Source organism: Lutzomyia longipalpis, chromosome 4 (genome assembly GCF_024334085.1).
Source record: "Lutzomyia longipalpis isolate SR_M1_2022 chromosome 4, ASM2433408v1".
Taxonomy (NCBI): domain Eukaryota; kingdom Metazoa; phylum Arthropoda; class Insecta; order Diptera; family Psychodidae; genus Lutzomyia; species Lutzomyia longipalpis.
This window is the reverse complement of record NC_074710.1, coordinates 10443557-10470825: the sequence shown is the minus strand read 5'-3', so window position 1 is coordinate 10470825 and position 27269 is coordinate 10443557. Positions and strand designations below refer to the sequence as shown.

The window sequence follows — 27269 nt, the reverse complement described above, 5'->3', positions numbered from 1 at the left end:
AAATGATTTTCAAGGTCACCTCTAGAACACAAAATGGCGGCTTTTTGTTTGACCAAAACAGTTTTTGGCGTTTTTTGTACTCATGAAATGGTTTTAGAAGTTTCTGATGTTCTAGAAAGTTGTAGAGAATTGCAAAATCTGTAATTTGATATCAAGATGAGCAAAATCGGTCAAGCAGTTCAGAAGATATGGCTCTTAGAACTTTTCAAATTCAAGAATTTTTCAAATGGCGATATCTTCTAAACGGCGACATAGATTTTCTTCATTTTCGGACTGGTAAAAGATATTGAGTCAGGCTACAACATATCAAAATTTAAAGGAAATTGATAATCGGAATTAGGAGATATAGCCCCTTAAAGTTAGGCAATTTTTGTTTTTGTTTTTAGCGCCTCTTGCGGATGTTTTTGAAACTTGAAATGTTCTAAAAAGTTGTAGGGCTTCTCAATACCTTTCATTTGATACCAAGATGGTCAAAATCGGTCAAGCCGTTCTCGAGATATATCGAAAAAACACTTTTTGCCTTAGGCGGCCATATTTGCTAAACGGCTTGACCGATTTTCAAGTATGAATTATCGATGAAAACGTCTCACTGAGCTCTACAACATACTAAAATTTCAGATCTCTAGCTATAAGGGAAGTGGTTGACAGTAGTTCAAAATGGCGGACGGCGGCCATCTTGGATTTTGAAAATGCAAAAAAATGAAATTTTACACTCACATTTCTATAGAAAACTTCAAACCCGAAGTCTCTATCTGTTACCGTTCTCGAGCTATAAGGCAAAGTTTGGACCACCGGCCGGAAGGCCGGCAGGCCGGCCGGCAGGCCGGCCGGATCAAAAATTTTCCACCACCATTTTCGTAATGTGGGATGTCCAAAACGTGCTCATACCAAGTTTGAGGCCGATCTGAGGTGGTCGGTTTTTCCGACGATTACAATACTTGGTGTTGGCCACGAAGTGGAACACCAACTAATAGATAGAATAGTTTATAAAGAAACGTTCAAACGTTCGAAAAGAAATGTCAAACCTTGCAAGACCTGATCGTTTGTTTTTAATTAAATTTCAATGTCTTTAAATTCACAAAGAAAAAACTCATAAAACCTCCTTGAGTAAAGTAATTCTTGCTACTCCTCTGTCAAACACCCTCTCTACAGCTTTGCCATTAACCCTTTTGCGCTCAGAGGATTTTCCTCAGTTAGAACGTCTTCTTTGGTCTCTTTTGCGTGAATTTGATGTATAGAAATTTGGAAAAAAAATGTTTCGCGAAAAGGTTAAAAAGGTTCTGTTCAGCGACTAAATAATCCTTGAAATCGTTGAAATTTCAGAGGAAATTCTTGATATTTCAAGGATTTCTTGATCACTGAATAGGACCGAATGTCTCAATATTTTTATACTCTATGCTGGTCATGAAAGGGTTAATGTATTTCAGAAGGAAATAAATTTTCTGTTAAAATACTGAACCTAATGATTAAAATTTTCAATGAATGTTCCACCTAAAATCGAGAGAGGTGAACTAATTTTAATGAACATCTCGCACAATGATCATCGCATAAATAAAGTCTCGTTAAGCATTAAAAGATAAAAGATTACGCGAGAAAGATTATGTATAGTTAACGAAAAAACATGGCATTAAGTAGCGAAGAAGGAGAAAGTAAAAATCAAACATTAGTTTTTTTCAGAGAAGTTAATTTTGAGCGTTAAAAGATACAAGTTTTTTTTTCTTAATTTGTTAAATCTCTATTTCAGTGCTCACGGTGAGGAGGCAAAGGTGGCACCTGCTGTGACGCGTGGCGAAAAGAGATCATCCAGCAGTAGCTCAAGACCACAGTTGGATCTTGTGCGGTGGCAGGGGATGCCCCTGAAAACACCCCTGTTGCGCCTTCCCTCGGATTTGGCAGTCCTCGCATTGGAGTGCTTCGAATGTATCCTACGCTACTGTGGGGATCTCCCGTCGGATCCTGACCTCACAGAGGTTCAGTGCGTCTACACAATCCTCATGGTGAGACGCATTTGGACTTTTTTTGCTTCTAGGATATTTAATCAACTTTTTGTGATTTTTTTTAGCACTGTCACAAGCATCTTACGTTGCGGGATGAGGTGTATTGTCAGCTTATGAAGCAGACAACGGTAAATCGATCACCAAATCCCGAATCAGTGCAGAGAGCATGGCGTCTCCTTAGCATTCTGGCAGCATACTTTGGCTGCTCAGATGCCCTGAGGCCGTACCTCATGGAGCACCTCTCAGTAGCCGCGTCGGATCGTCGACGTTCCTGCCACGGAACGGCGGCTGTATGCTTGACAAATTTGAGGAAGACAGCCCGCTGTGGCGGACGGAAAAATGTGCCAAGTGTTGAGGAAGTCACCGCTGTCTCAGCGGGACGGTGAGTATTTCAGCAGCAACTCCCTTCGTGATCTTCTCCTTTATAAATTTTTGCTTTTTTTTTTACCTTTTATTAGATCCGCTCGACGACAGATCTATCGTCTTCCGGGCGGTGCTGAACGTGTTGTAAACACCCGCTGCTCCACCGTTGTTGCGGATGTAATTGCTGAATTGTGCTCCCTTTTGGGCATTGAATCCACATCGGAGCAACAAGAATTCTCCCTGTACTGCATTGTCCAAGGGGATGCCTTCACAATGCCCCTGGCGGCCGATGAATACATCCTGGATGTTACAACGGAACTCCTCAAGTCTGGTCAGCCATTCTATCTCATCTTTTGCCGTAGTGTTTGGCATTTCCCACTCAAACGTGATCCCGCCCCGACGCCCCTCTACGTTGAGGTGTTGTTCAATCAAGTTGCCCCCGACTACCTCGAGGGGTTGCTCCTTGAGCTCCCTGGGGGTGGTGCACCGGCACCCGATGTTGTGCGTGACATGGCGAGAGTTGCGGCACTTCTGCACCGTGCAGCAGATCTCAGTCATGTGCCAGCCATGAAGGAGATTAAATTCCTCCTCCCAAAGCCGGCTCTTGGAATTCGGGAGCTGCGTCCAGCACAGTGGGTGGCTCTTGTGCAGTCTGCATGGCCATCTGTGGCAATTCTCAGTCCGGGGCAGGTGAAGGCGCAATTTTTGGCCGTTTTGGCAACGTGGCCACTCTTTGGGAGTAGCTTCTTTGCCGTGAAGAGAGTCTGGGCGGATGATTTGGAGGAATCAGCATCAATATGGCGAGAACTTATTCTTGCTCTCAACCGGAAGGGGATTCTCTTCCTCGATCCCAATAGTCACGAAACTCTGCAGCATTGGCCCTTCACTGAAGTCATCTCCACGCGGAAGGTATATAGAACACTCTCATCCACAAGAAATTCTTAATGGAAAATCATCTAATAAAAAAAATCTTGTTCTTTGTAGGTTCGTTCTGAGGATGGAGCCCTCTTCTTGGACATGAAGGTGGGCAATTTAATGCAACAACGCGTCATCCGTGTGCAAACTGAGCAAGCTCACGAAATCTCCCGCCTTGTTCGGCAATACATAACAATGGCTCAGGTACAGCAGAGGGATAGGCGAGACTAAAGGCACAACGAAGAATTATTCAATGAAAAAAATAATTTTTATTATAAAAAAAATAAAATTCAGAGTTTAGGTGTAGTTAAGGATGAATCTCTCAGCATTTTATTTTCATTTCATTGTTAACAGAAAGAATCTTCAAGAGACAAATTATTTCCTCTATTTTTTTTATTATTGTATAGGCATTTTTAACTTTTACTTTATTATAATTATTATGTTATTAAAAATATACTCATCTTCTGAATTATATTTGTTTTATTTTTTGTGGAGATTGAGGTCGATTCTGTCAAAAATCTTTTCTTATACAATTCAAGATCAAAACTTTTGATTAGAAAATTATGATTTCGCTCAGAAGAATATACCGTATTGATCAGAAAAATGTTCCAATTCCAAAAGGAATGTTCCATTTTGCCAGAAAGATCAAAAAAATTTTACATTTTAATCAGAAAATTATGACATTTGATCAAGATAATGAGAAATCTGATCATGAACCCGTTTTACTGATCAATTCCCAATTATCCTGATTAATTGCGTATTATCCTAATCGAATGGAATTCCTGATCAAACTGGCAGAATTTTCTGAAAAAATGGAACATTCGTCTTAGAATTAGACCATTTTTTTGACCAAAAATAACATTCTCCTAACCAAAATGGAATATTCTTCTGATCAAAAGATTGGACCCCTACAAATTCATCAGTTATAAGATTTTTGGTATTCTGGGAAAAATCTTATAAGATTTTTACATTTTATTTTTTTCTTTAATAGAATCTTTGAAGGAAAATTACTTTTCCATATTTTTTTAAGATCTTTGTGAATTCATCCTAAAATCATCCAAAAAAAGCAATTAATTGCCAAAATCTTACTACAACGTTAAAGTTTAGAGAGGAAAAGAAAAGACTTTTATCGTAATCGACCCTATTGTTGTGAGATTTTGACAATTTATATTATCATTTTATGATTGTCGTTTCATAAAATAAAATCAAAGAATTTTTTGTTCCAGAAAACAGCCAAAAAGAAGAAAAACGAGTCTTTAAAGAGTCCTGGGAAATAAATTTTCCATTAAAAATTCGATTAAAGAAAAAACATTCCCAAAATCTTATAAGATTTTTCCCAGAATACCTAAAATCTCATAACTGACGAATTGTAAGAAAAAACATTAAACTAAAAAAAACTTGAAATCCAATTAACCCTTTCACGTCGTTGAGAGTTATTTAAATAAATTTTAATAATTAAGGCAGGATTTCAAGACAGAAAGGTTCTTAAAGAAATTCCCTTTATTTATTAAATTAAAATAGAAATAAATCTTCAAAAATAATCCGTCATAGAGATGTTAGTAAAACCACCACCATATTTTATGCCATGATGCCTCCAATAAGACTTCCATGAACTGTTGAAGAAGACTGCTGAAGGTGGGGCAGTGATGGCATAAGCAAAGTCCATCAACTCTTCGTTGCTTTTTGTTTTCATTCATTCAGTTCCTCCCGGTTCGTCTTTCGGGCGGTTTGACTCATTTCTACCTCACGGATTGTTTTTTTTCTGTTAAATTCATTTTTCTGCTAAATTCCACGAGAATTGTGAAATATTTTTCTCTCAGTACAAAATGAAAAGCTTTGTAATTATTTTAATATTTCTCAGTGCAATTTGTATTAATTTGCTCTTTGCGCAAAATGCTTTCAATCTCACAATTTTGCACAATAACGACATCCACGGGCGTTTTGCTGAGTTTGACGATGGTGGCTTTGGGTGCTACAAGGAAAGGTGCTTCGGTGGTGTCCCAAGGATGCTCAATGTGTGAGAATTTCACTAAATTTCAGACGTTGAGATTTTTTTAAAAAAAATTTAATTTAAATCATTTTTTGTGCAGCATTCGGGAGATGAGAAATGATTCAAAGAGAAACGTTTTGTTCCTCAATGCGGGAGATTCCTTCACAGGAACACCTCTTTTCTCACACTACAAAGAGAACATCACTGCGGATATGATGAATCTCCTCCAACCTGATGCAATGGTAAGTTCTCTTTTATTTTCATTTGTCCTCAAAGGGTTAAAGGGAAATACAAAGAAAGTAATTAAAAATTTTGAAAATAATTTATTTAGCTGGAATATTTAATTAATTTAATAAAATTTCGACATTTTTTTTTTATCAGACTCTGGGCAATCATGAATTCGACTTTGGGACTCCACCCCTCTCATCCTTTCTCAATCAAGCCAATTTCCCAATTGTCGTGACGAATTTGGACGTTGCTGACCTCCCATTGGATTCAGGGATGCGTCGTGTGAAATCTTCAATTATTTTTGAGATTTCCGGTCACAAAATAGGTCTTGTGGGCTACGTGACACCCACAACGGCATCCCAAACTCACAGTGAGGTAATCTTCCTGGATGAAGTGTCCGCCGTGTCACAGGAAGTACGAAAACTCCGTGCAGCAGGCATTGGAATAATCATCGCTCTGGGACATTCGGGTTTTGAGAAGGATCTCGAAGTTGCACGAAAATGTCCCGGAATCACCCTAATTGTGGGTGGTCATTCACACACACTCCTGCACAATGGGCACCTCAGTGGGGAGAGTATCCTCAGTGGCTACCCACATGCCGTGCGAAGCGACAGTGATGGCAATGTGACGCTTATTGTTCAAGCAGGGCGCTACGGGAAGTTTCTGGGGCAACTAGAATTGAGCTTCAATGCCGCCGAACAACTAACCGCATGGTCCGGGAACACTATCCTCCTCGATGGCCAACAGGATGATGATGCTCTTGCACTTGTGGAGGCATTTGCACATCCCCTGCGAGAGGTGGAAGAGGCAGTTGTGGGTAGAACTATCGTCCACCTCGATGGGCACTACAAATCATGCCGATTCGGGGAATGCAACATGGGAAATCTCATTACTGATGCCATCCTGGATGCTTACATTGCATCACAACACTTTAGCCACAGCAATAATTCGTGGTCAGACGTTGTGGGTGTTCTCCTGCAAAGTGGCAGCATCAGGAATTCCGTTGAAGCTGGACCAGTGAAGGTCTTCAATGTTAAAACAATTCTTCCCTACGAGAACACTTTTGTCGTTGTCAATGTGTCCGGAAGCACCGTTAGGGATGCCCTAGAATATTCCGTGAATGGCTACAATAGAATCCGGGGATATGGGAAGTTCCTCCAGGTGTCTGGTCTTCGGATTGTTTACGATTTATCCCACAATTCCGGCGATAGAGTCACTTTAGTTGAAATTCTCTGTTCCACATGCAAAGTGCCCCATTATGAGCCTCTCATGCCACACAAATGGTACCAAATTATCATTCCGGAATTCCTCAGGAAGGGCGGAGATGGCTTCACTCAATTCCAGGTTTTTATCTCTTGATTTTTTCATTTATTTTTGTCCAAAACTTTGATTTTCTTATCATTTCCCAGAATTCTTCTGGACGGAGCCTTCCATTTGATGACGCCACAGCTCTTGAGACATTTGTACGAAAGATGAGTCCCATTTATCCACGAATTGAGGGAAGAATTAAATTTCTTTAGGCCATAATTACAGAGAAAATTGCTTCAATAGCAAAAAGGAGCTCTTTCCACACAATGGTGATCATGCAAATAGAGCCATAAATCACTCCAAAAAAAAAATAAATGAAAATTTCCTTTCAACTATCGCAGCTTTTTTTTTTAACTTTTAGATCTCGAAACTAGAATCGGATCCAGAATCACAGTCATTTTCCACACAGCCACCGGGCTGTTGCCAATCCCCATAACGTTCCCTATCAATGGCTTGAATTCGCACAAATTGCTCCATTTTCTCCCGCATCCTTTGTGAAAGTTCTTTCATTCGAACGGGATGCTGTAACATGAATTTCTCAATTACAGCAACATTGTGGACTTCCACATACGTTGGATTTTTCTCACTGTACGACGGTGCTGTAAAAAAAGAGAATAGAAGAAAAAATCAATTTCAGAACTCAAAAAAAAGATCCAGTAAAGAAAATTTGCTCAATATTGAGTCAATGTGGTCAACATAAATAGCCAATTATTGATCAATCACTATAGATCAAACTAATTTAGTGAAAATTGAACAATTAATGAGTCAAGATCTTAACCAAATAAACATTTTGATTGAGCCAACAAATCCTCAATCATGTTTGAATCAATCAAATTGAAGTTTGCCGACTTTGTTCCCGGAACGTTTCGATGTGTTTCCGGAAAGTGCCATAAGTTGCTGGAAGTTGTGCCGTGATCCTGCCCATTGCATCAGGAAGCTTCTAAGGAATCTTAGGAACTTCCTTTTCAACACCCGGCTGATTTTTGATTTAATTTAGAGGTCAAAATCTGAGTCTAAAGAAATGCTTCATGCAATTGCAAAGAGGACTTCTTAAATGGACAGATTTTCATCCCTAAATGAAATAAAAAATCACCCGAGTGCTGAAAAAGAATTTTCTAAGACCCCTTAGAAAATTCCTGATGCAAAGGGCAGGATGATTGCACAACTTCCAGCATCTTATGGCACTTTCCGGGAACACATCAAAAAGTTTCGGGTGGAAAATAATATTCAAAAACTGTACAAACTTCAAGTTGCTCAATAATGGGTCAATAATTGAAGAATTAATTGAGACTGTCAATCACTTGATCCCCTATGATGAACTATATTGAGTCAATATCAACTTAATTTTGGCTGTAGAATATTGAGACAAAATTTCATAATTCTGTTGATCAACTAATGCCCCATAATTGGTCAATCACACAATTTACGAGACGATTTACGATTAAAATTCATTTTTTGAGCAAAAATTGAATGAGAATTGTGCAAAGTTTGAGCAATAATTGAACAATAATTGACACAATATTGAATTAATTTAAACTAAACAGAGAAAATAGGGAATTTGGGGAAAATAGAAGAAAATATACAAACTTGATTGAGGTGAGTATCCGTAGAGACGCAAGGAGAACGATTGAATTTGCATCCGGTGGACAAGATTGTAGTTAATAGCCTCCACTGGAGGCTGAGAATCTCCCCATTCTTTCCCATAGGTCTCTGTGTTTTCTTGCCCCTTCAGCATGGAGATAGTTTGAATAATTTCCGCCATACTGCTGGTATCTTTGTTCTTCCAAAACGTACTCTGCTTCTTCTTTAACCTGTAGTACGTCTTCCCCGATGTCATGTCCTTCAGCCGAATGGATGCTTCCATCGGGGCCACTTCAATGTGCCGAAGATCACAGTATGAGTGGAAAAAATCATTGACCGCGTGACTTTTGGGGCATTTCTTCGGTGTTGCCACAATGAGACCACGCTCAAAAAGGTAGATGATCACCTTCTCCTTGAGCCCCTCTGCATATTCACGTGCTGCGAATTCCCCACGATAGAGGCATTTTCCATTTGCAACAACATCTGCAGCCAAATTCTCCATATCCATTGCATTCGAGGAAAGTTTGCAGCTATCGAGGAAGGTATTAAGTACACCCAATGAGCGCTCAACCGTCTGAAGACTCTCCAAGTCTTCGGTTGAGGCACAAATCTCACAAAGAGATGAAAGAATCTTTTTGTAGTACATCAAGTGAATATCCGGCGCTAAATAAGCTTGCACTCCTGTAATTTCTATTTCATCCCGACATTGTTCCTGCAAAGAAGAGTTTTTTTTCCTGTTAACTTGAAGGACTTTGAGGGAAAAATAAGAATATCTTTTTTTTTTACCATAAATGCATCAAATTCTTGCTGAACGTCCAATCGTCTGAGGGGATTTAGAAGCCAGTGCTTCATGTAAATATCGAGTTTCCCTTCGACAATCCAATCGTAGAAAATCCTCCCAATATCCACGGCATCATCGCATTCATGGAGGAGATCACAGAAGGTCCGATGTAGCTGTAGGAGTTGCTCGAAGAAGAAGAAAATCTTCCTCTCTTGCCCACAGAGAGCACGAAAGGACGTAAGGTCAATGGGAAAGTAGTGATAGGGATCCATAGCAAGGATAAATTGCTTTTTGTAGTCACACGTGAGGATCTCCAGCATTCTCACGTACTTCTCCTCACATACGATGAGATCGTAAATTTTATAGAACATCCGGCTGGAAAAAAATGAATTTTTATCTAATTCTTTAATTGTTCTCAAATTGCCAATAGATAGAAGGACTCACCAGGAATCATGGACACTCTGAATACTGGAGATTGATGCCACACCACTATCCCGATTTGAACGACAACCATTTCTCCCATGTTTGCGAAACATTTTATTTGATTAATTTTCTTGCACAACCTCCACAGACTACACCTATCGCGTATTTCCTGGAATTTCGAGTATTTCTTTTTATCACTGGACAATGGAATGCAGCACAACTTGTCACCTAAGCACTACCACACACCATCCCTCCCCACAAAAAGGGAACACATCACACTGAGAATGAAAGAAGGACAATCAATTAAGGACTCAAATTATTCCACTAAAAGATACTGAAAAATATTATTTTTAACTAACTTTCCACGCAAATTCTTTCCTCGTTATCACCACACTGTTTCCAACATTTAGAAGCAATAACCCCCACTGCTGTTGGTGATAAGAACACGAATCTGATATCCGCACTCTTTTCCCTATCTGTATGCGTGCCTTCGGGCTTTTATCGTCCCAGCACGGATGCGGCAGTGCGTAGATGGAGCATAAACTACAATTAATCGATTTATTCTCAAGTTATGACTTTTTTTTCTTTTTTATTTGAAAGCTCAATTTTAATAGTTTTTTGTCCTTTACAGAGAATCCCTTTTAGAACATTTCCTAAAGAACAAGACAGTTTTCAAAATAGGAGGATTTTAATTATTTAAGAGTTCAACTGTTAGAATTTGCTTAATATTAAACGGAATCCTTTTGCAATTGCAGGATATCGGTTAGGGACCAAAGTTGTTTTTTTTTTCAAGAATGAATTTCTCGAAAAATAACCTAAAATAAATTTTTAAAAAGATGTTGATTTGATCAGACTCTATTATTTGATTTTAAGGGAAGTCATTTAGTGATTCTACGACCCCCAGTAAACAAATTTTGGCAATAATTGATCAATTATTGAGCTCAATATTGAGTCAATGTAGATCCACATGGATGATTAATTTATTTAGCAATCAGAATTGACCTGAAGTTGACAAATAAATTTGACCAATGATTTATCATTCTGATTGACTCAATCATGACTGAAAAGTTTTTGGCTCAATCACTTGTTTACTGGGGAAGTGATCTGTAAAAGACTTAATTTAGGAAAAGTCATAAATTGAAGCCCTAAATCTTTACTCAAAAATCAATTTAATTACCTGTAAGTCCAGATGGGTAGCTGAAGATTCTAAATTATGTGAATCACTGTAAAATTTTCCTGAAAATTCTTTTCAAAGTATTTTCCAGTATCTCCCAGATTTCAGTCAACTTCTTTTTTACTTGGCAGCTCCGGCTGGCTGAGTTTCTTCAGGTTTTTGTACATCTCGACTGGTAGGTTTGAAATCAACGTCGCAACTTTTTTCTCCTTCGGCGTCCCGGCGGCAAAAAAAATTGCTCCACCCTGTCACGAAATCCGGTGATGTCGTCATCCGGGTCCACCATAGAGAAACTACCGACGTGTGGGGCTGGGGGCACTGGCTCCGTTCTTGCCATACTTCACTTATTTTTATCACTTTGTCGCTAGTAGTCCAAGTTTTACTCTTAATGAAACACTGACTTTTAGGTTAATAATAATATACAGTCATACCCCGCATAATTAGCGCTCCGATTTATCATTTCTCCTCCTTGAACCCGAATAATCATGGTCTCGAATAATCAAGTTTCTGACCAATAATGCTTCACATTGCACATTTTCGCAGCAATGCTGACAACTTATCCTGAATATGTTATATAATAATCACTTTTATTTTCCACTTTTATGTCTCATATATGTCGCGTTTCTGTATGCTAAGCGGTCTAGTCTGTGAATTGTTCAAAGGTCTTGGTATCAAAAAATGGTGGCAAAATGTTCCAAGACAGCCAAAATCTGTTAAGGATGTTAAGAAACTTTTTCAATCATTTTTGAAAAATATTTAGACGAACTGAATTGAGCAGTCTTCCCATATTTAAACGTTTTTTAAAGGTAAAAATTTCTTCAGGATAAAATAAAAATAAAAAAATATTAATTTACATGCATAATTCACTTTTATTCTCGAAACATATTGTTGAAAAATAACATGGCATCATTCAAATCTTCTGCAATTTGAAGAAGTTTCCCGGGCGTGGGATGTAAGAGACGGAATGAAGTAATTTTAGCTTTAACTTCCGTCCATTTTCGCATCATATTTTGAATATTTTCCATGTGAATGACTCTTGTCATCTCCATGGACACATTTTGGAAGGAATTATCTTTTTCCATCAACCCATCTTCTTCTGGATCTTCCTCTGCATTATCATTTGCATCTCCTTCTGCATTTGTACTTAACATTTAATTTGTTCTTTTTCCTTCCACAGTTTGCATGAGACTCACTTCTCCTCAATTTTACTACATTGCTTTATATTCCTCCTTGTCTCACACACACACATATACTTCAATTTCATATTTGGGTCAGCGTTCGGCCCAACGGTCATTGAAGGGTTAATAGACGAGAAACATTCGTCATTATTTGTATTTTTGAGAAAATCTTATCCGGCTCTTCCTCATTGATCCCAAAGAGAAAAATTATAATTTCTCAAGTTTTTGTTTGATCCTATATAAGATGAAACGTTCACGGATTGTTTCCACATCTGCCTCAAATGAGAATTTGAGAATTTCTTCCCACATCGAGCATACAGCAAAATCTCCTTTGCAAATCAATTAAACTCACAAAAATGTAATGAAATAATATTCTTTTTTATTGCCTGTATATTTTGTGATGCTATAATTTCTATATTCTCTACAATTTATTGAGAATTTGATTTATGAAGAAAATTAATAAGGATTTTTACAAAATGAATAAAATAATTATTAAAAAATTCTCTTTGAAATTAATTATGTTTAATGCTTGATGAGAACATATTTGAAGGAATTCATACAATTAATACAACAAAATGATGCAGATTCCATAAAATACTCCATAAAATGGTCCACGAAACAATATACAAAAAATGCCAGGCACTTACTTCTTATTCGCAGCCAAATATTGCAGAGCTGCCTTAGCTCCGGCACGCTTTGCATTGAGTTTATTTGACCCAAATCCGGAAACTTCGACGAATTTGTTGCAACAAACAAATTGAACATTCACCAAAGTTACTTTTGTTTGTGGATCAACAGCAGCATCGCTAAATTGTGGATTAGCACCGGGTGTCTCATATAGCTTCCGCACCGCATTGATGGGAACATTTTGGGTGAAATCCAATATTTCTCGTCCCATGAGGTGTACAATAACACGCCAAACTGCCTTAAGATCATTGCCGGAATCGAGAAAAATTGCCCCAAGGAGTGCTTCCATGCAATCACCGAGAATTTTTGGGACATCAATTGACTCCGCAAGAATCCCTTCATCCTCCTCCTTTAGCAGCAGCACGTGCTCTGTAATCATATGCCCATTTAGCTCTTGGTATCTGAAAGAGAAATGTACTGGTAAGCTGACAAAGCTTATGAGAGCTGTGTTTTTTTCAGTGTATCAATTTTGTGAGAGCAAACTATAACGCAAATTAATTTAAAGATGCGCAAAGTCAGGAAAAGTTGAAAAGTTTTCCCCCAAGAAATCTTTAAAACGCCATATCTCGGGAACGGCTCAATAGATTTTCGTTTTTGAGCTATCGTTGGAAAGGTCTTAATCTCAACTATAACATATTAAAATATGAAGTAAATCGATAATAGCATTTTCGAAATATTCGAGTTCGAAATTTTCGAAAATTTTGATTATGACTTTAGCGCCCCTCGCGGTTATTTCTCAAAGTTGCAATATTCTAGACATTTGTAGGGTTTCACGAAACATTTCATTTGCGCTTGAGTTGAACAAGATCGGACTTGTATAACCCGAGATATGACGCCAAAGTTGGAACTCAATATTTTCATAATAGCGACAAATTTTTTTTTTCATAAATAGATGTTATAGTAGGCTATAATATATCAAAAAATAAAGAAAATCGATAATGGCGTTTTCGAGATATTCATCGAAAACTCATCGAAAGATTTGATTTTGATTTTTGGCCCCCTAGCGGTCACTTTTGAAACTTCGGATGTTCTAGAGAGTTGTAGGGTTTGTTGAGAGCTTTCATTTGAGCCCGGGTTGATCAAAATCGGTCAAGCCGTTTTCGAGTTATGGTCGATTTTCGATGAAAAATTGTGGCGGCGATATTGACTAAACGGCTTGACCGATTTTTGAAAATGAGGTATCGTTGGAAAGCTCTTGATGGCCTCTACAACATATCAAAATTTCAGCTCTCTAGCTATAATAGCGGCTGAGATATAGCGAGAACAGAATTTTGAGGTTATTCAAAATGGCGGACGGGGGTGGGGGGGTTTGACGTCGTAATCGGATGTCTTCCGGTCGATATTTAAACATTGCCGATTACCGCAAGTCTCTATCTATCACCGTTCTCTTGTAGTTTAGCAAAAAAATTGTTTTGGCGCATACGTTTTTTGGAATGTAGGGACCCTAATTCAAGCTCATCCCAAGTTTGAGCCTGATCTGACGACTTTCTATTTTGCTCGGTACACAAAACCTGTGTCTGAAAGAAACACAGCTAAAATTCCAAATGAAATTACAACATCAAACAGCCAAAACTCGAGTTTTTTTTTCTTCCTTACTTTGCAAATTCCGCCATTTTCTCCTGGAGTGCTGGACTCTGATTGAGGATGTGCTTATGGAACCCATTGCGTACACAAATACACGCAAGTGTGATGTTATTCACGAGTGCTGAACGTAAATCCGTCATCTTTCCCGGATCCATTGATTGGCAATGCTCAAAAATGTACGATGTAACAATCATATCGAGGACAGCATCACCGAGGAATTCAAGCTGCTGATAGCATCCTGTTGCACGATTTGTCGGGTAGGAAGGATGCGTCAGGGCTTGCAAGAGATACGCTCGATCGTGGAATTCATACTGAAGCTTCCTCTGTACTTCCGTGTAGTTTATCAGGAGACAATCAATGTCACCATTTGTCACATTCGGCGACAATCTCGGTTCGATCTTTTGATTTCGCAGCAAATTCTCCATATCAACATCATGCGGAAGGATTTGGAAGTAATTGAGGATTTTGAAGGATTTCTTTATTCCCACCGATGCACACCACACACCCAGAATCCCCTCAATGGCATCCGAGACAGTTTTATCGGAAACATAGTGCTTTCCAAGGTGAACATTCACCGGATACACAGACTCCGCAATCTCCCCATGCTCCTTGGCAAATTGTTCAAGAATCTCACTTTCACGCTCCAAATTCAATCGTCCATTGATCACCTCCCATTCAGTACAATCCAATCGCATCACTGCATTCGGTGTGAGCTTCAATTCACGTATAATGGTGACAACTTCATTTGGTACCCCCATATGGGGTACAATGAAATCACTCACACTGAATGGCGAAGCATTAATAATGCCCGAAATTCCAGCTTCATTCCCGCAATAGAAGAGATTGCGATTTCCCACAATTTTCCCCTTGCACGACGTCAGCAAACCCTCATGCCAGAGGTTGTGCTTCTGCAGTAGGTACAGCGTTGTGGTGAACTTGAGGAAGGCATCACCCAACACCTCATAACGTTCCATGTCAAAAACATCATGTGCGGGAGCAGCTGTAATTGCGCACAAAACATCCTTCTGCTGCGGTCCCTCAACACCCGGACGATCAACATTTAGGAGATTAATGTTGAAAGCCTCCTCATATGGTGTACCACAAATGGCAAGGGCATTCATACCCTGCGCCGTTGCTCCTAAGGAATTCAGTAATCCTATAAAAAAAATTCATCCTTTGTATTTGCAAATTAATTCTATTTTAAAACTAAACTTATTAATCTAATAAGAGAATTCTCAAGTTTTGCAAAATACAAATTGACGAATTTCCTTTTTTTTGCAAATTCATTTGTCAACCCTTTAGCATCAGCAAGAAAAATTGGAAGAGGTGTAGCCAGAACGTTTGAAAAAAAAAATGCAACAAAGTATGATTTATTGCGAACTTGCTTTAAATTGAATGAAAACAGTCATTGAACTTTATAAAAATAAAATTCTTACAACGTTAGAAATTTTTATTAAGTATGAAATGCATAAGAAACAAAATGTAAAACGTGAGTTAACTAACGTCAATCGTTAGAAATATTGACTTTAACCCTTTCGCGTTCTTTGGGTCATATGTTGACATAAAATGAAACATTGTATTTTATTGAATTTTAATTTATTTAAATATTTGTTCAAGTTAAAATTGAATTGAATTTACGTAAATAAGAATAAAGAAGACGTTCTGGTTGAGAAAAGTCTACTGAGAGCTTCTAGAGAATAAATATCGTTTTAACCCTTTAAGGTTTTTTGGATCATACGCTGACCCAAACGTGAAACATTTTATTTTTTCAATTATTTATGAATGTAATTGTTTTTCCATGTTACAAATGCATCAAATTCACGCATAAGGGGCCAAAGAAGACGTTCTGAGTGAGAAAAGTCCTCTAAAAAAATTCATAGAATAAAAATCGCGATAAAAGAGCGCATGTTTCAATGTTTTTATGTTTCACGTTGGACGTTAAAGAGTTAAAAAGAGAGCATGTTTTAATGTTTCTATGTTTCATGCGGATGCTAAAGGGTTAATCCTTTTACATCCACGTGTAACATGGAAACATTGAAACATGCGTCCTTTTATCACGATTTTTATTCTATAGCTGCTCTCAAAGAACACATTTCAATGAGAACATCTTCTGTGACCTTATTTAAGTAATTTCAACAAATTTCTAAATTGGAAAAACAATTAAATTTATCAAAATTCGAAAAAATTCAATGTTTCACGTTTGGGTCAACGTTTGCCTCAATGGATGCGAAAGGGTGAAACATTAGAACCTATTTCATTTGACATTCTATAAAAAATATAATGTTTAAAGTCAATATTTCCAACGATTGACAACGTTTTAGATTTTGTTTTCTCATGCATTTTACATTTAATGAAAATTTCCATCATTCAAAGTTTTTTTCTTAACGTTTTATGATTGTTTTCCAACATAAGATACACTACAAAAAAAACGTACCTATATATTTTTTTGACTTTTAAAATTTTTTTAAATTGACTTAATGATTTTTTTTCTAACGCTATTTAACGTTTTTATGAAAATGTTAAAAATTTCATTTTTATGTTTAATTTCTAACGTTTTATTTTTTTTAATGTTTTACATTTTTCTAATCCTTCTACTTTATACGAAGATTTAAAATGTTTTACATTTTTTTTTAGAATTCAACGATTTTGAAAAATTCCATAAAAACTTCCAACTTTTGACGTTTATTTTCTAACGTATTTGACATTGTATTTTAATTCTATATTTTGCTTTTTAACGTTAGAAAATAAAAAAAAGATAATAAGATAAATTTATTGCTAAAGATTCATGCCTATGGAATAAATTCCATTTTAAGGCTATATGATACAAAAAGTTGTACATTAATTCATTGAGTTGCAAACGATTACAGTACAGCGGAGGGGGGAACTCAAAGTTTCTTACTTTTATACAATTCTTTAAAGTATTTGGAATTCGAGTGGACTAAATTTTTCATATCAGTAGGCAATCTATAAAATTTATAATAATTCGCAATATTTTTCAAATGATCATTCTTCTGCATTTTTTTGATTTTTTTTAAATCAGTAGATCTGTTTATTGGCTATTTGAAGGTAAAATCAAGAAAAAATAAATATTTTGGCACTTACCTTTTCTAGCTTGCTCCTTGTGAAATTCATCGACGAGATTGAGGAAATGGATGTAATATTCCAAATCCACCGAATCAATTGTATCCCAATTACGATGAACATCCACGGGGAGTTGTTCAGGTGCAAAGACAGAATCAAGAACATCTGCCAATGTTTCATTCTTCGTTTGAACTTGAACCACTTCACTGCCAGCAGGAGCACCGAAAAGGGACTTCTTTGGCACTGGAACTTCTTCTACAATGTGAAATTTGCGCTCATCCACAATGAGGGTGTCGAGCTTTGTGGAACTGGGTACGTTGATGTAATCATCAATTTCCCTTCGTAGATTCTCAGCGTGTAGCATAAAGTGCAGACGATGGAGGGTATTTGGCAAAATGGCAGCTTTTAGCCACATTGCAGCAGGAAAGTTGTAATTGTGACAAAGTTCCGGAACGAGAATCTCACTGCGAAATCTTCCGGCTTGCTTCTTACTCCCCTTGTCACTCATTCCGGGATTAATCAAATTCAAATTCTTCGTAATTCCCTTCACCTCCACCAAGAATTGATTCATCTTGACAATGTGCCCAATTTCGCTGCCATATTTCTGTATATAGTAATTAGCATACGTGGTTGCTTGCTCCTGATTTGGGAATAGGCTGTTGGGTGTGTATTCACTGAGAACCTTCGTAACAGCATACCTCTGTGAGGAATCACAACGATACCAGGGGCTTACAACTTGATACAAGTAATCTTCGGGCTTAATCCTCATTGACAGTCTCTCCATCTCTGTGAGGGGCTTCACAGGTTGCAATTCCTGGCATTTCATTGCAAACTCCATGTCAATCCGCCTTGCCACCGTTGGTACCACAAGCAGGGAATTCTTCACATTCGTAAAGTCAAATGTCTGGAAATTCTTGACAACTCGCAAAATATCCCGAAAGACCACAAGATGGAATTTCTGCAGAATAATCAATTCTTCTTCGCTCAATTTCACTTCAACAGGGTGATCATCAATTTTCACCTGAAAACAATTTTTTAGAAATGAATTTTGTTTTAAAGGGTGGACACTGGACAGTTCTGCTGAGTATTCTATGCATAGAAAGTCAAGCGCAAGGGGTGTTTATCTGACGAATATTTTGAATGTTTTGGCGAATAATTACAATATTTCCAAAGATCTGAATATTTTCATTTTTAACTATAATTTAGTATTTATTCGTCTTCAATTTAGTACTTCTTTGACATGAATTTACTACTTTCTCGGTTTGAATTTACTGTTTTTTAGTACTTACTTTTCAGGATTAAATTTAGTATTTATTTGTTTGTTAATTTAGTACTTCGGCTTGAATTTACTACTTTCTCTGTTCGAATTTTCTGTTTTTTTAGTACAATTTTTAGGATTGAATTTAGCACTTATTCATTTTCATTTTAGTACTTCTTCGGCTTGAATTTACTACTTTCTCGGTTTGAATTTACTGTTTTATTTTAGTACTTCTTCGGCTTGAATTTAGTACTTATACGTCTTCAATTTAGTACTTCTTCGGCTTGATACTTTCTCGGTTTAAATTCAGAACTTATTATATTTTTGGCTAGAATTTAGTATTTTTAATTATTGAATTTACGTCTTAAGATTAGATTTTCAAAAAATACTAAAATCTAGCCGGAATAGTAAATTCAAGCCGAAAAGGTACTAAATTCAATAGTTTAAAGTACTAAATTCTATCGAATAAACATATGTACCTACTAAATTCTAGTCAAAAACATAGTAAATTCTAGCCTGAAAAAGTGTACTGAATACAATAGGAAAAAAGTATTAAACTTAAGCCTATAAAGTACTAATTTAAATTTCATTTCTTTGTCTAGAATTTAGTACTCTAAACTTTTGCTCCTCAGTCTCTGTCAATTTAAGACTCAAAAAAAATAAACTAGATAATTGCCCCTTTTAGTTAAGTGTCTTACCTGAATTACTCCGTCAGTAATGAAGAAACGCATAGCTGCGAGTTTTGGAAGCTTCTTTGTGGTGAGAAAGCCATAACTTTGACTTTCGGCAAAGAACTTATTGAAAATTTTGACATTGTCATCGACTTCATTGAGCTCTGATGCCGTATGAATGATGTAGAGGAAGCACTTGGTCCCAGCCTTTGGTTGACAAGCCAACAATTGCTTTGGATACTTCACCGTGTGGTAGCGCTTCTTCTTCTTTGTACCATCAATCTTTGTTGCATTGCTTTTGTATTTCTTCCAGTGACTGAAGTACACATCCTCCACTTTCAGCAGATTCATCTCCTTGTTGAACGGTAGAAGATTCTCACTGAGCTCCCCTTTGTGGTATAGCTCAACGCACGTGTTAAATGCCGCTGAACGCTTTGCGAGTTTCTTATTTGGCAAAATATCCCCATAGATGCGTCCCTTAAGGGGCGACTGGATGGGCATTTGGAAGGAAAAGCGAAACATGGAGTTTATCTGCTCCAGGTAAGCCTCCACAGTTGTTACAGTGAATGAATCACCCGGGAGGGAGCTCAAGTAGCGATTGAGCAAAGCAATAGCGGATGTTTCCTCAAGTACAGCTCCCTTCTGTGTTACAAACTTCCTCTGTTCTTTGCGCAATTCATCATCAATCTCCTCCGCGGATGGGATTTCGCGATCTACACACTTCCCAATGAGGATTTCCTTGAGCTTCTCATCTGTCATCTTGTACAATTCAACTTTCTTCAAGAGCTTTGACCTTTCGGTGGTCTCAGTCATGAGGAGGAAGATACTCTCCCGCGATCGTGCACGCCCCTTGCGTTGGACGTATGAACGGAAATTACGCGGAGTATCGTAATTCACGACAATATTGCACATTTGTAGGTCAACACCCTCCTCCAGCACCGACGTGGATACAATCAAATTCACCTCATTCCGGCGGAATTTATCGAGAACCTGCCGATTCCACTTAATCTGCAGCAAAACCTCCAATTCCGGTGATGTGAATGATTCATCGCCAACCATAAAGTCCGGACGTACCGGGAAAACCTCATTGGATTCCCCATAATTCCTCAGGATGTGATACAACACCTTTGCCGTAAATCGTTGCTCCACAAATACCAAAGCATTAATCTTTTGGCCAGCAAATAACTTGAAAATTGTCTCTAAACCCTGAATGAAGGTCTTCAATTTATCCGTACAATTTTGCAGGATAATCTCATGTAAGGGCTTCCCTTCTGGATCACCCAGGTATGACACAATGAGGTGACGTATCATTTCCGCATCTGTCCGGACACAATTTAAGGAATTTTTTAAGAAATCATTCGTCTTTTGATATTTCTTATTCAAAACTTGAGCTTATTTCAAAAATTTGATGCTTTTTCAATATTTCCATGTTATATTTCTAACGTTCAACATTTCTATTCTAACATTTGACGTTACTTTTCTACTTTTCTAACATTTGAAATTTCTGCTGGATTTTGTCATTTTTGTTTAACCTGACATTTGTTTTCCAAAACTTGAGACTTTTCTTTAAGTTTGACACTTCCAGGAATTTTTTCTGAGATTTTTCAACAATCGACGATTCTTTTCTAACGTTTGACGTTTTTCTAACCATTGAAGATTCTTTTTAATCTTTGAGGAATTTTATATTTTATCGTTTTCTTTCAAACGTTAAACGTTTCTTTCCAACATTTTACCAATTTTTTTCTAACATTTGACGTTTTTTGTAATGTTGGACATTTGTATTTAACACTTGACGATTCTTACGTAACGCTGGATGATTCTTTTCTAAATTTTGATATTTTATCTAACGCTCGATGCTCATTTTTTTACATTTGTTATTTTTTACATTTGACGTGTCTTTTGTAACATTTGACGATTTTTTTCGCAAAATTTGACGTTTCATTATAATTTCCTTTTTTCCGTTTGACATTTATTTCCTAAATATTGAGATTTTTCCTCAAGTTTGACATTTATAGACATTTTTCATACTTCTGACATTTTTTCTAACGCTTGACGTTTCGTTTCAAACATTTGACGTTTTATGTCTAATATTTGACGTTTCTATTCTAACGTTTGGAGTTTTTTCGTACAAATCGAGAGATTTTTCCATTTGACATTTTCTAAGCACTTTTTTTAACGTTTGATTTTTTTAAAAGTTTCCTCATATAATTTTCACCTTCAACTAAAATATTTTATCGTTAAAAAGCAAATAAATAAATAAAACTTACGTGCGATGGAACTGCGAAGGAGAAGCCGTCTCTGGCGTGTAGCAGCAGCTCTCTTCTTGAGATCCAACTCCACAATGAGCCCTAGAATGGCCAGAGAGGCACCATAGAGCCCAAAATCCTCGGCTTGATAGACAAAATTCTTCCATAGGTTAATCAATTTCTTCTTCATCCCCTGCTTATCATCATTTGTATCACTGAGGGTTTTTACTTCTGCCCCCACATCAAACCCCTCAATCTCTTTGATGACCTTTTCGACAATTTGCATGATTTTTGCCAATTTTGGGTGTAGCATATTGGTATTGTACGACAAAATCATCTCCTGGGGATTCGTTGAGTACACCAAAACATTCTGAAAGTCCTGAATGGTAGCCACTGTGGCAACGGTGCAGCGGAGCTTCTTCTCAAAATTCGCCAAATCTTGTTCAATTGTTTGGTAGCGATCCGTCGTGAGGAGCATTCCTGTTAGACCGATAATTCGTGGCTGATCCACCACGTCTATATCGATAAATCTGTGCATTAGCTGACAAATGGGATGCTCTCCCTGGGCATTGTGGCATTCATCGTAGACAATGACATTGATATTCTTGAGGGCTAGATACGAATGCCTGATGACATCGAGGACAATTTGGTATGTGGCGACGATTATGTGATTATCCTGGAACTCCTTGTGCCACTTCTGCTTCCCCCAATTGTCCACCTGCATGTCTCCCGTGAAGACAGTCACCTTGAATGGGGTGTGCATCTCAAAGTATTCCTTCTGCTGCTTTGCAAGGACTTTTGTGCTTGCCAGGAAGATACTGCGCTTCCCACCATCCTCAAGGGAGTATGCAAAATCAGCTGAATGATTCTTAAATACCATCAGGGGGATGAAAGTCTTCCCTGCACCCGTTGGCAGGTAAACAATTGTATTCTTCTCCATGCATGTCTTTATTAGATGATCCTGATATGGACGAGGCTTAAGAACCTTCATCTCTGGGACGATCTCCATGTTTTTTTTTTCTCTAAATCTGTTTATTGTTGAATAATCTGCAAATAAAATAAAAATATTATTGATCTTCTAAACAATTTTTTGCATGAACCATTGAATTTTATGCTACTGCACAATCAAGAAGGGATCAGCAAAATGTGCAAATAACAATTTGCTGACCTTCTCAGATAACTGGCGTCTGTGAGTCACCAGACTTGTGCAAAATTACTTAATTTTTGGAAAATTAATTAATTTATTGGAAATCAAGTTTGCTAAGAAAAAAAAAAACAAAAGAAAAATTAGTGATCATTTTCCTTCCCCTATTTTAAGTCTTTTTCCCTCTTGTACAACAAGAGATCACCATAAAAGGAAATCCTCAACAAAACCTCAATCATTGGCCACAAATTGCAGCATAAAGCATAAGAAAGATTTATTATTAAATGCATAAAAATGAAGAAAAAAACTCACCAAGAAAATTTTCTTTCCCTTCTTCTTCGGCACTTCACAGCCAACTGAGAACTTTCTTCGGAATTTCACAACATACGAGGGTTTCTTGCATTTCCTTTTGTTATGATTTCGTGGCTGATTATGATTGGATGTTGGAAAATTTGCAATTCGGTGAATCCCCTGATTTCAATTTTCAATTAAAATCACTTTTCCCGCGAATTATCATACAATTCTTACTACTTAATCACAGTCAAACATACAGAGGAAGTTTTTTATTGTATTTCAACAAAAATAAGCGATATTTTATCAATTTTTATCACAATTTTGCAGGGAAACAACAAAAATGCACTTACGTTGCAATTCGTACTAAAATTCCATGAGAATGAGGTTATGTTGATGTACTAAAATTATGAAAATGCCGGTGCACTGTAAAAGAAAAGTATTTTCTTCACATTTTACTTTTTTCGCCAGCTTATGGACAGCAAGAAAATGATTTTTTTCATAATTAAGAATTTACAAGATGTTAGAATGAATAAAATTCAGCGATTTCAAGAATAATGAGAACAATAAAATGCCACTAATTATCACAAATTACTTTAGTTTTGTACCGCATCAACTAAATGCTGTACTAAAATTTTTGTAAGCGCTCTGTACTAAATTTTATGCTTTGTTTATTGTCAAAATTCCAGCTGTTTATCACAATTTTATTTAATCGTTTCCTGACCATTTTTCTTAATTTTTTAAGGACTTCCAGGTAAACAATCCAAACAATCCACACAAAGATATTCTCCAGAATACCAAGAAAGTTTTAAAATTTAATAAACTTATTTGAAAATCAAAATAGGTGAATAACAATGGGGCGCGCAGAGGTCGGAACTCCCAAGTACCTGGCCAACAAGATGAAGGCTAAGGGGCTGCAGAAGCTACGATGGTACTGCCAGATGTGTCAGAAGCAGTGTCGCGATGAAAATGGCTTCAAGTGCCACACAATGAGTGAATCCCACCAGCGGCAGCTCCTCCTCTTTGCCGACAACTCCAAGAGGTACATCGATGACTTCTCCGGGGAATTCGCCAAGGGCTACGTTGAGATACTAAGACGGCAATTTGGGACAAAGCGCGTGGCTGCCAATAAGGTGTATCAGGAGTATATTTCGGATAAGAATCACCTCCATATGAATGCAACACGATGGCTCTCACTGACGGGATTTGTACTCTGGCTCGGGAAGACGGGGCAGTGTGTGGTGGATGAAACGGAAAAGGGATGGTACATCACATACATTGATCGGGATCCGGAAACCATTGCACGGCAGGAGAAAATGGCGAAGAAGCAGAAGATGGACAAGGATGACGAGGAGCGATTGCAGGAATTCATTGAGAAGCAAGTTGAGCGTGGGAAGAAGGACGAGGAGACAGCGGGGTCGAGCACAGGAGGTGGGGAGTTTGTGCGTGAGAACGAAGAGGAAAAGATAAAGCTGAAAATCAACCTGGCAGGGACGAGTAAAAAGGAAGCAATCTTCAAGAAACCCGCTCTGCTGACAAAACGCCCCGCGGAGGATTCCGGAAGTGCGGAGAAGCGTTCCAAGCGTGAAAAGGAAGCACGAAGGATCTCAGCACTGGATGACATCATAAAAACGGAGGAATCCCGAAAGGAGAGAACCAACAGGAAGGACTATTGGCTCAAGGAGGGGATAATTGTGAAGATTGTCAGCAAATCCTTGGCCGAGGGGAAGGTGTACAAGGAGAAAGCCGTTGTGCAGGAAGTTATTGATAAGTATCGGGCTAAAGTTAAGCTCCTGGAGACCGGGAAGAAATTGGAAGTTCACCAGGATGACGTTGAAACGGTCATTCCGCAAATTGGGAAGGAAATTCTTGTACTCAATGGTGCCTACAGGGGCTCCAAGGCAGTTCTAAAAAGCCTCCAGGAGGAAGATTACTCCGTGACCATTGAAATATCCGAAGGACCCCTCACAGGAAGACAAGTTGATCGTGTTCGGTACGAAGATATAAGCAAACTATACTGAAATTCAAGGTAAATTAATTTGTTTTCAATTAAAAATGATAATTTTTAGGAATTTTTTGTGTTTTTTTTTTTTTTCATTATTTCAGCGTTGTGCTAAAAAATGCGGATCTTCCATGGAATGTCGTATGAATGTCCAACGTCACACATCAAAACAACAACAACATTGCTGAATATCGTGAATATCACATAAAATTCCTCATCATCGTGGCTAGGTGGTTTTTACACGGGAATTCCGCTCTCTCTGCTGCTGAGTAAACTCTCTGAAAAACCCCAAAAGAATGGGTGTCAGTGCTTAGTGAAATCCTCCCAGAACTACCTGGAAGATCCGCTCAAAGACAAACCATAGAGATCCTCAGGAAAAACTCCCGGAAAGCTCAAAGAATTTGGTGTGAAAGTAAAAGTGAAAGTTTTCTCACAGGTACAGCTCTCAATTCCCAGGAAAACTTTTTTGCTGACCATGGAACGTGATGGAGATAAAATCATTCGGGTGGGGTCACGGAAGAGTGAGGTAAATATTAGACAAAATTCTTATTCGTGAATTAGAATGCAAATTAACCCAATTATGCAATCATAGTTGGCGCTCATTCAAACCAAGTATGTCATCGGGCAACTCCAGGCACTCTTCCCGGACAGGAAGTTTGAAATACGTAAGTGTAGAGACGTGCTGAGCATGCAGAACGGAATTAAATGGAAAACATTTTTCATTTTTTTTTGCAGACACAATGTCAACAGTGGGTGATCGAGTGTTGAACATTTCCCTGCCGAAGATTGGGGAGAAGAGTCTCTTTACGAAGGATCTCGAGGATGCTCTTCGTACGGGAAGGGTGGACTTTGTTGTGCACTCACTGAAGGATCTACCAACAACACTACCGAATGGGATGGCGATTGGTGCGGTGTTGGAGCGAGAAGATCCCCGAGATGCACTCGTGCTCAATGAGAAGCATCGTGGGAAGACACTTAAAACCCTCCCGGAGGGCTCTATCATTGGTACATCATCCCTCCGGCGGGCAGCACAGCTAGCCCGGTTCTACCCTCAGCTCACAGTTTGCGATATCCGGGGGAATCTCAATACGCGTCTGGCGAAACTCGATGCGGAAAATTCAAAATTCGCCGGGATTATTCTCGCGCATGCTGGGCTCGTCCGGATGGGATGGGAGAAGCGTATTAGCCAGGTGCTGAAGTGCGATGAACTCCTCTATGCCGTAGGACAGGGAGCTCTCGCCGTGGAATGCCGTGCTGATGCTGAAGAGATTCTCCGGATGCTGCAAAAGCTTTGCTGTCGCACCACCGAAGGGCGTATTCTGGCCGAAAGAAGCTTCCTCCGTACCCTGGGTGGAGGCTGCAGTGCCCCAGTGGCAGTGAGTAGTTCCCTGAAGCGTGCACGTGATCAGGATGGACACAAATTAACCCTTCGTGGGGCTGTGTGGAGTCTCGATGGGAAAACGGAGATTCGCGATGAAGTTTCGTGTGAAGTTCCATTTGAAGTGGATGCAACGGAAGTTGATGGGGTACCACCGAAGAAGGTAAAAGTCACGGAAGTGCCGGCAAGACGAAGCCCCGACATCATTGATGACTCCAAAGCAACTGGTGGTGAGACACAAAATCTCGATATTGGTGCTCTGATAAATCTCCACGGGGATGCCTTCAAGCGTTGCCCGTATTCGAAGCAACAGCAACCCCATGAAAGGTGCCCCCTTAGTATTCCCATTGGGCAGGATGTGATGGGAGTGTGTCCATTCTTCGGGACAACGGAAAAGGTGAATTTGGCCGAGGAATTCGGACCGGAGCATAAAGAAGCTACAGCTGGGGTGTCAAAATGTCCCTTTTCCGGCACGAAAATCACCCCCGAAGCGCCTCCAATTGAAAAGTGTCCCTTCCTGGCGAATCAGGTGAAGCTCATTGATTGCGATGCTGAGCATGGGCAGGTACAGCACAATGGGGACTCTGTGGTGGCTCCTCAAACCAACGTACCCCTCTTCTGTGGCCTCTTCCGCCACACTACAGTTCCGCAGGATTTCCTAGCAAAATCAGAGGCTCTTGGGAAGCAATTAGCGAATGCTCTAATCGCCAGAGGCGCCATGGAGGTCATGAGCAAGGCTCAAGATGAAATCCGTGGGAAAGTTTGAGAAAAAATTAACCTCCTCCCCCTCCCCCAACTACATCCACCCTTCCTTTTCTACCTCATTTTGTTCTTTTATGATTTTTTTTTCAAATGGTATAATGTGCAACGAATTTGGTGGCAGAGCCCCGGAGGTTTCCCTACAGCAGATGCTGTACAGACAAGAAAAAATTTAATAAATTTATAAAGAGAAGTTTGTAGTAAAATAAATAAGGGTCCAATTAGAAAAA

At 38.5% G+C, this 27269-nt stretch overlaps 6 protein-coding genes across 12 annotated transcripts in view; 4 read left to right on the top strand and 2 right to left on the bottom strand.

The window, feature by feature from the left end:
• LOC129796021 (unconventional myosin-XV) overlaps positions 1-3745 on the top strand; it is a 33264-nt gene extending 29519 nt beyond the window's left edge. Inside the window, exons 8-11 of one of the 2 annotated variants that reach the window (XM_055837663.1) lie at positions 1745-1997; positions 2063-2379; positions 2456-3269; positions 3345-3745. In XM_055837663.1, coding sequence (XP_055693638.1) covers positions 1745-1997; positions 2063-2379; positions 2456-3269; positions 3345-3506 — 1546 coding nt within the window. In that variant the 3' untranslated portion in view covers positions 3507-3745. The remainder of the gene's footprint in view (positions 1-1744; positions 1998-2062; positions 2380-2455; positions 3270-3344) is intronic. The other variant, XM_055837664.1, reaches the window with a different exon arrangement.
• Positions 1-27269, top strand: part of LOC129796209 (mitochondrial uncoupling protein Bmcp-like) — a 590308-nt gene that overhangs the window by 342871 nt on the left and 220168 nt on the right. The gene's annotated exons all lie outside the window — the stretch shown is intronic.
• On the top strand, positions 4974-6896 carry LOC129796126 (protein 5NUC-like). The gene is made up of 3 exons (XM_055837878.1): positions 4974-5292; positions 5366-5507; positions 5647-6896. The coding sequence occupies exons 1-3, from the start codon at positions 5102-5104 to the stop codon at positions 6850-6852; spliced, it is 1539 nt and encodes a 512-aa protein (XP_055693853.1). The 5' UTR covers positions 4974-5101; the 3' UTR covers positions 6853-6896.
• Positions 5569-11145, bottom strand: LOC129796146 (uncharacterized). 3 transcript variants are annotated; one of them, XM_055837912.1, is made up of 5 exons: positions 10764-11145; positions 9608-9755; positions 9169-9538; positions 8389-9094; positions 5569-7400 (listed from the first exon to the last, which is right to left on the bottom strand). In XM_055837912.1, exons 2-5 carry the CDS (start codon positions 9697-9699, stop codon positions 7159-7161), a joined length of 1410 nt encoding a protein of 469 aa, XP_055693887.1. In that variant the 5' UTR covers positions 9700-9755; positions 10764-11145; the 3' UTR covers positions 5569-7158. The 3 variants fall into 3 exon arrangements, with proteins under 3 accessions (XP_055693887.1, XP_055693886.1, XP_055693885.1); XM_055837911.1 differs by lacking the exon at positions 10764-11145 and adding an exon at positions 9946-10087; XM_055837910.1 differs by lacking the exon at positions 10764-11145 and adding an exon at positions 9946-10008 and having other exon boundaries at positions 9608-9864.
• Positions 12296-23283, bottom strand: LOC129796024 (endoribonuclease dcr-1). 2 transcript variants are annotated; one of them, XM_055837666.1, is made up of 6 exons: positions 22922-23283; positions 21487-22512; positions 19247-20538; positions 17312-18311; positions 14222-15365; positions 12296-13026 (listed from the first exon to the last, which is right to left on the bottom strand). In XM_055837666.1, exons 2-6 carry the CDS (start codon positions 22472-22474, stop codon positions 12582-12584), a joined length of 4869 nt encoding a protein of 1622 aa, XP_055693641.1. In that variant the 5' UTR covers positions 22475-22512; positions 22922-23283; the 3' UTR covers positions 12296-12581. The 2 variants fall into 2 exon arrangements, with proteins under 2 accessions (XP_055693641.1, XP_055693642.1); XM_055837667.1 differs by having other exon boundaries at positions 14222-15347.
• On the top strand, positions 23565-27269 carry LOC129796128 (DNA/RNA-binding protein KIN17-like). Of its 3 annotated transcripts, XM_055837879.1 has the most exons (5): positions 23570-23654; positions 23745-24929; positions 25007-25428; positions 25495-25567; positions 25638-27269. In XM_055837879.1, exons 3-5 carry the CDS (start codon positions 25378-25380, stop codon positions 27044-27046), a joined length of 1533 nt encoding a protein of 510 aa, XP_055693854.1. In that variant the 5' UTR covers positions 23570-23654; positions 23745-24929; positions 25007-25377; the 3' UTR covers positions 27047-27269. The 3 variants fall into 3 exon arrangements, with proteins under 3 accessions (XP_055693855.1, XP_055693856.1, XP_055693854.1); XM_055837880.1 differs by lacking the exons at positions 25495-25567; positions 25638-27269 and having other exon boundaries at positions 23565-23654; positions 25007-25375; XM_055837881.1 differs by lacking the exons at positions 25007-25428; positions 25495-25567; positions 25638-27269 and having other exon boundaries at positions 23565-23654; positions 23745-24972.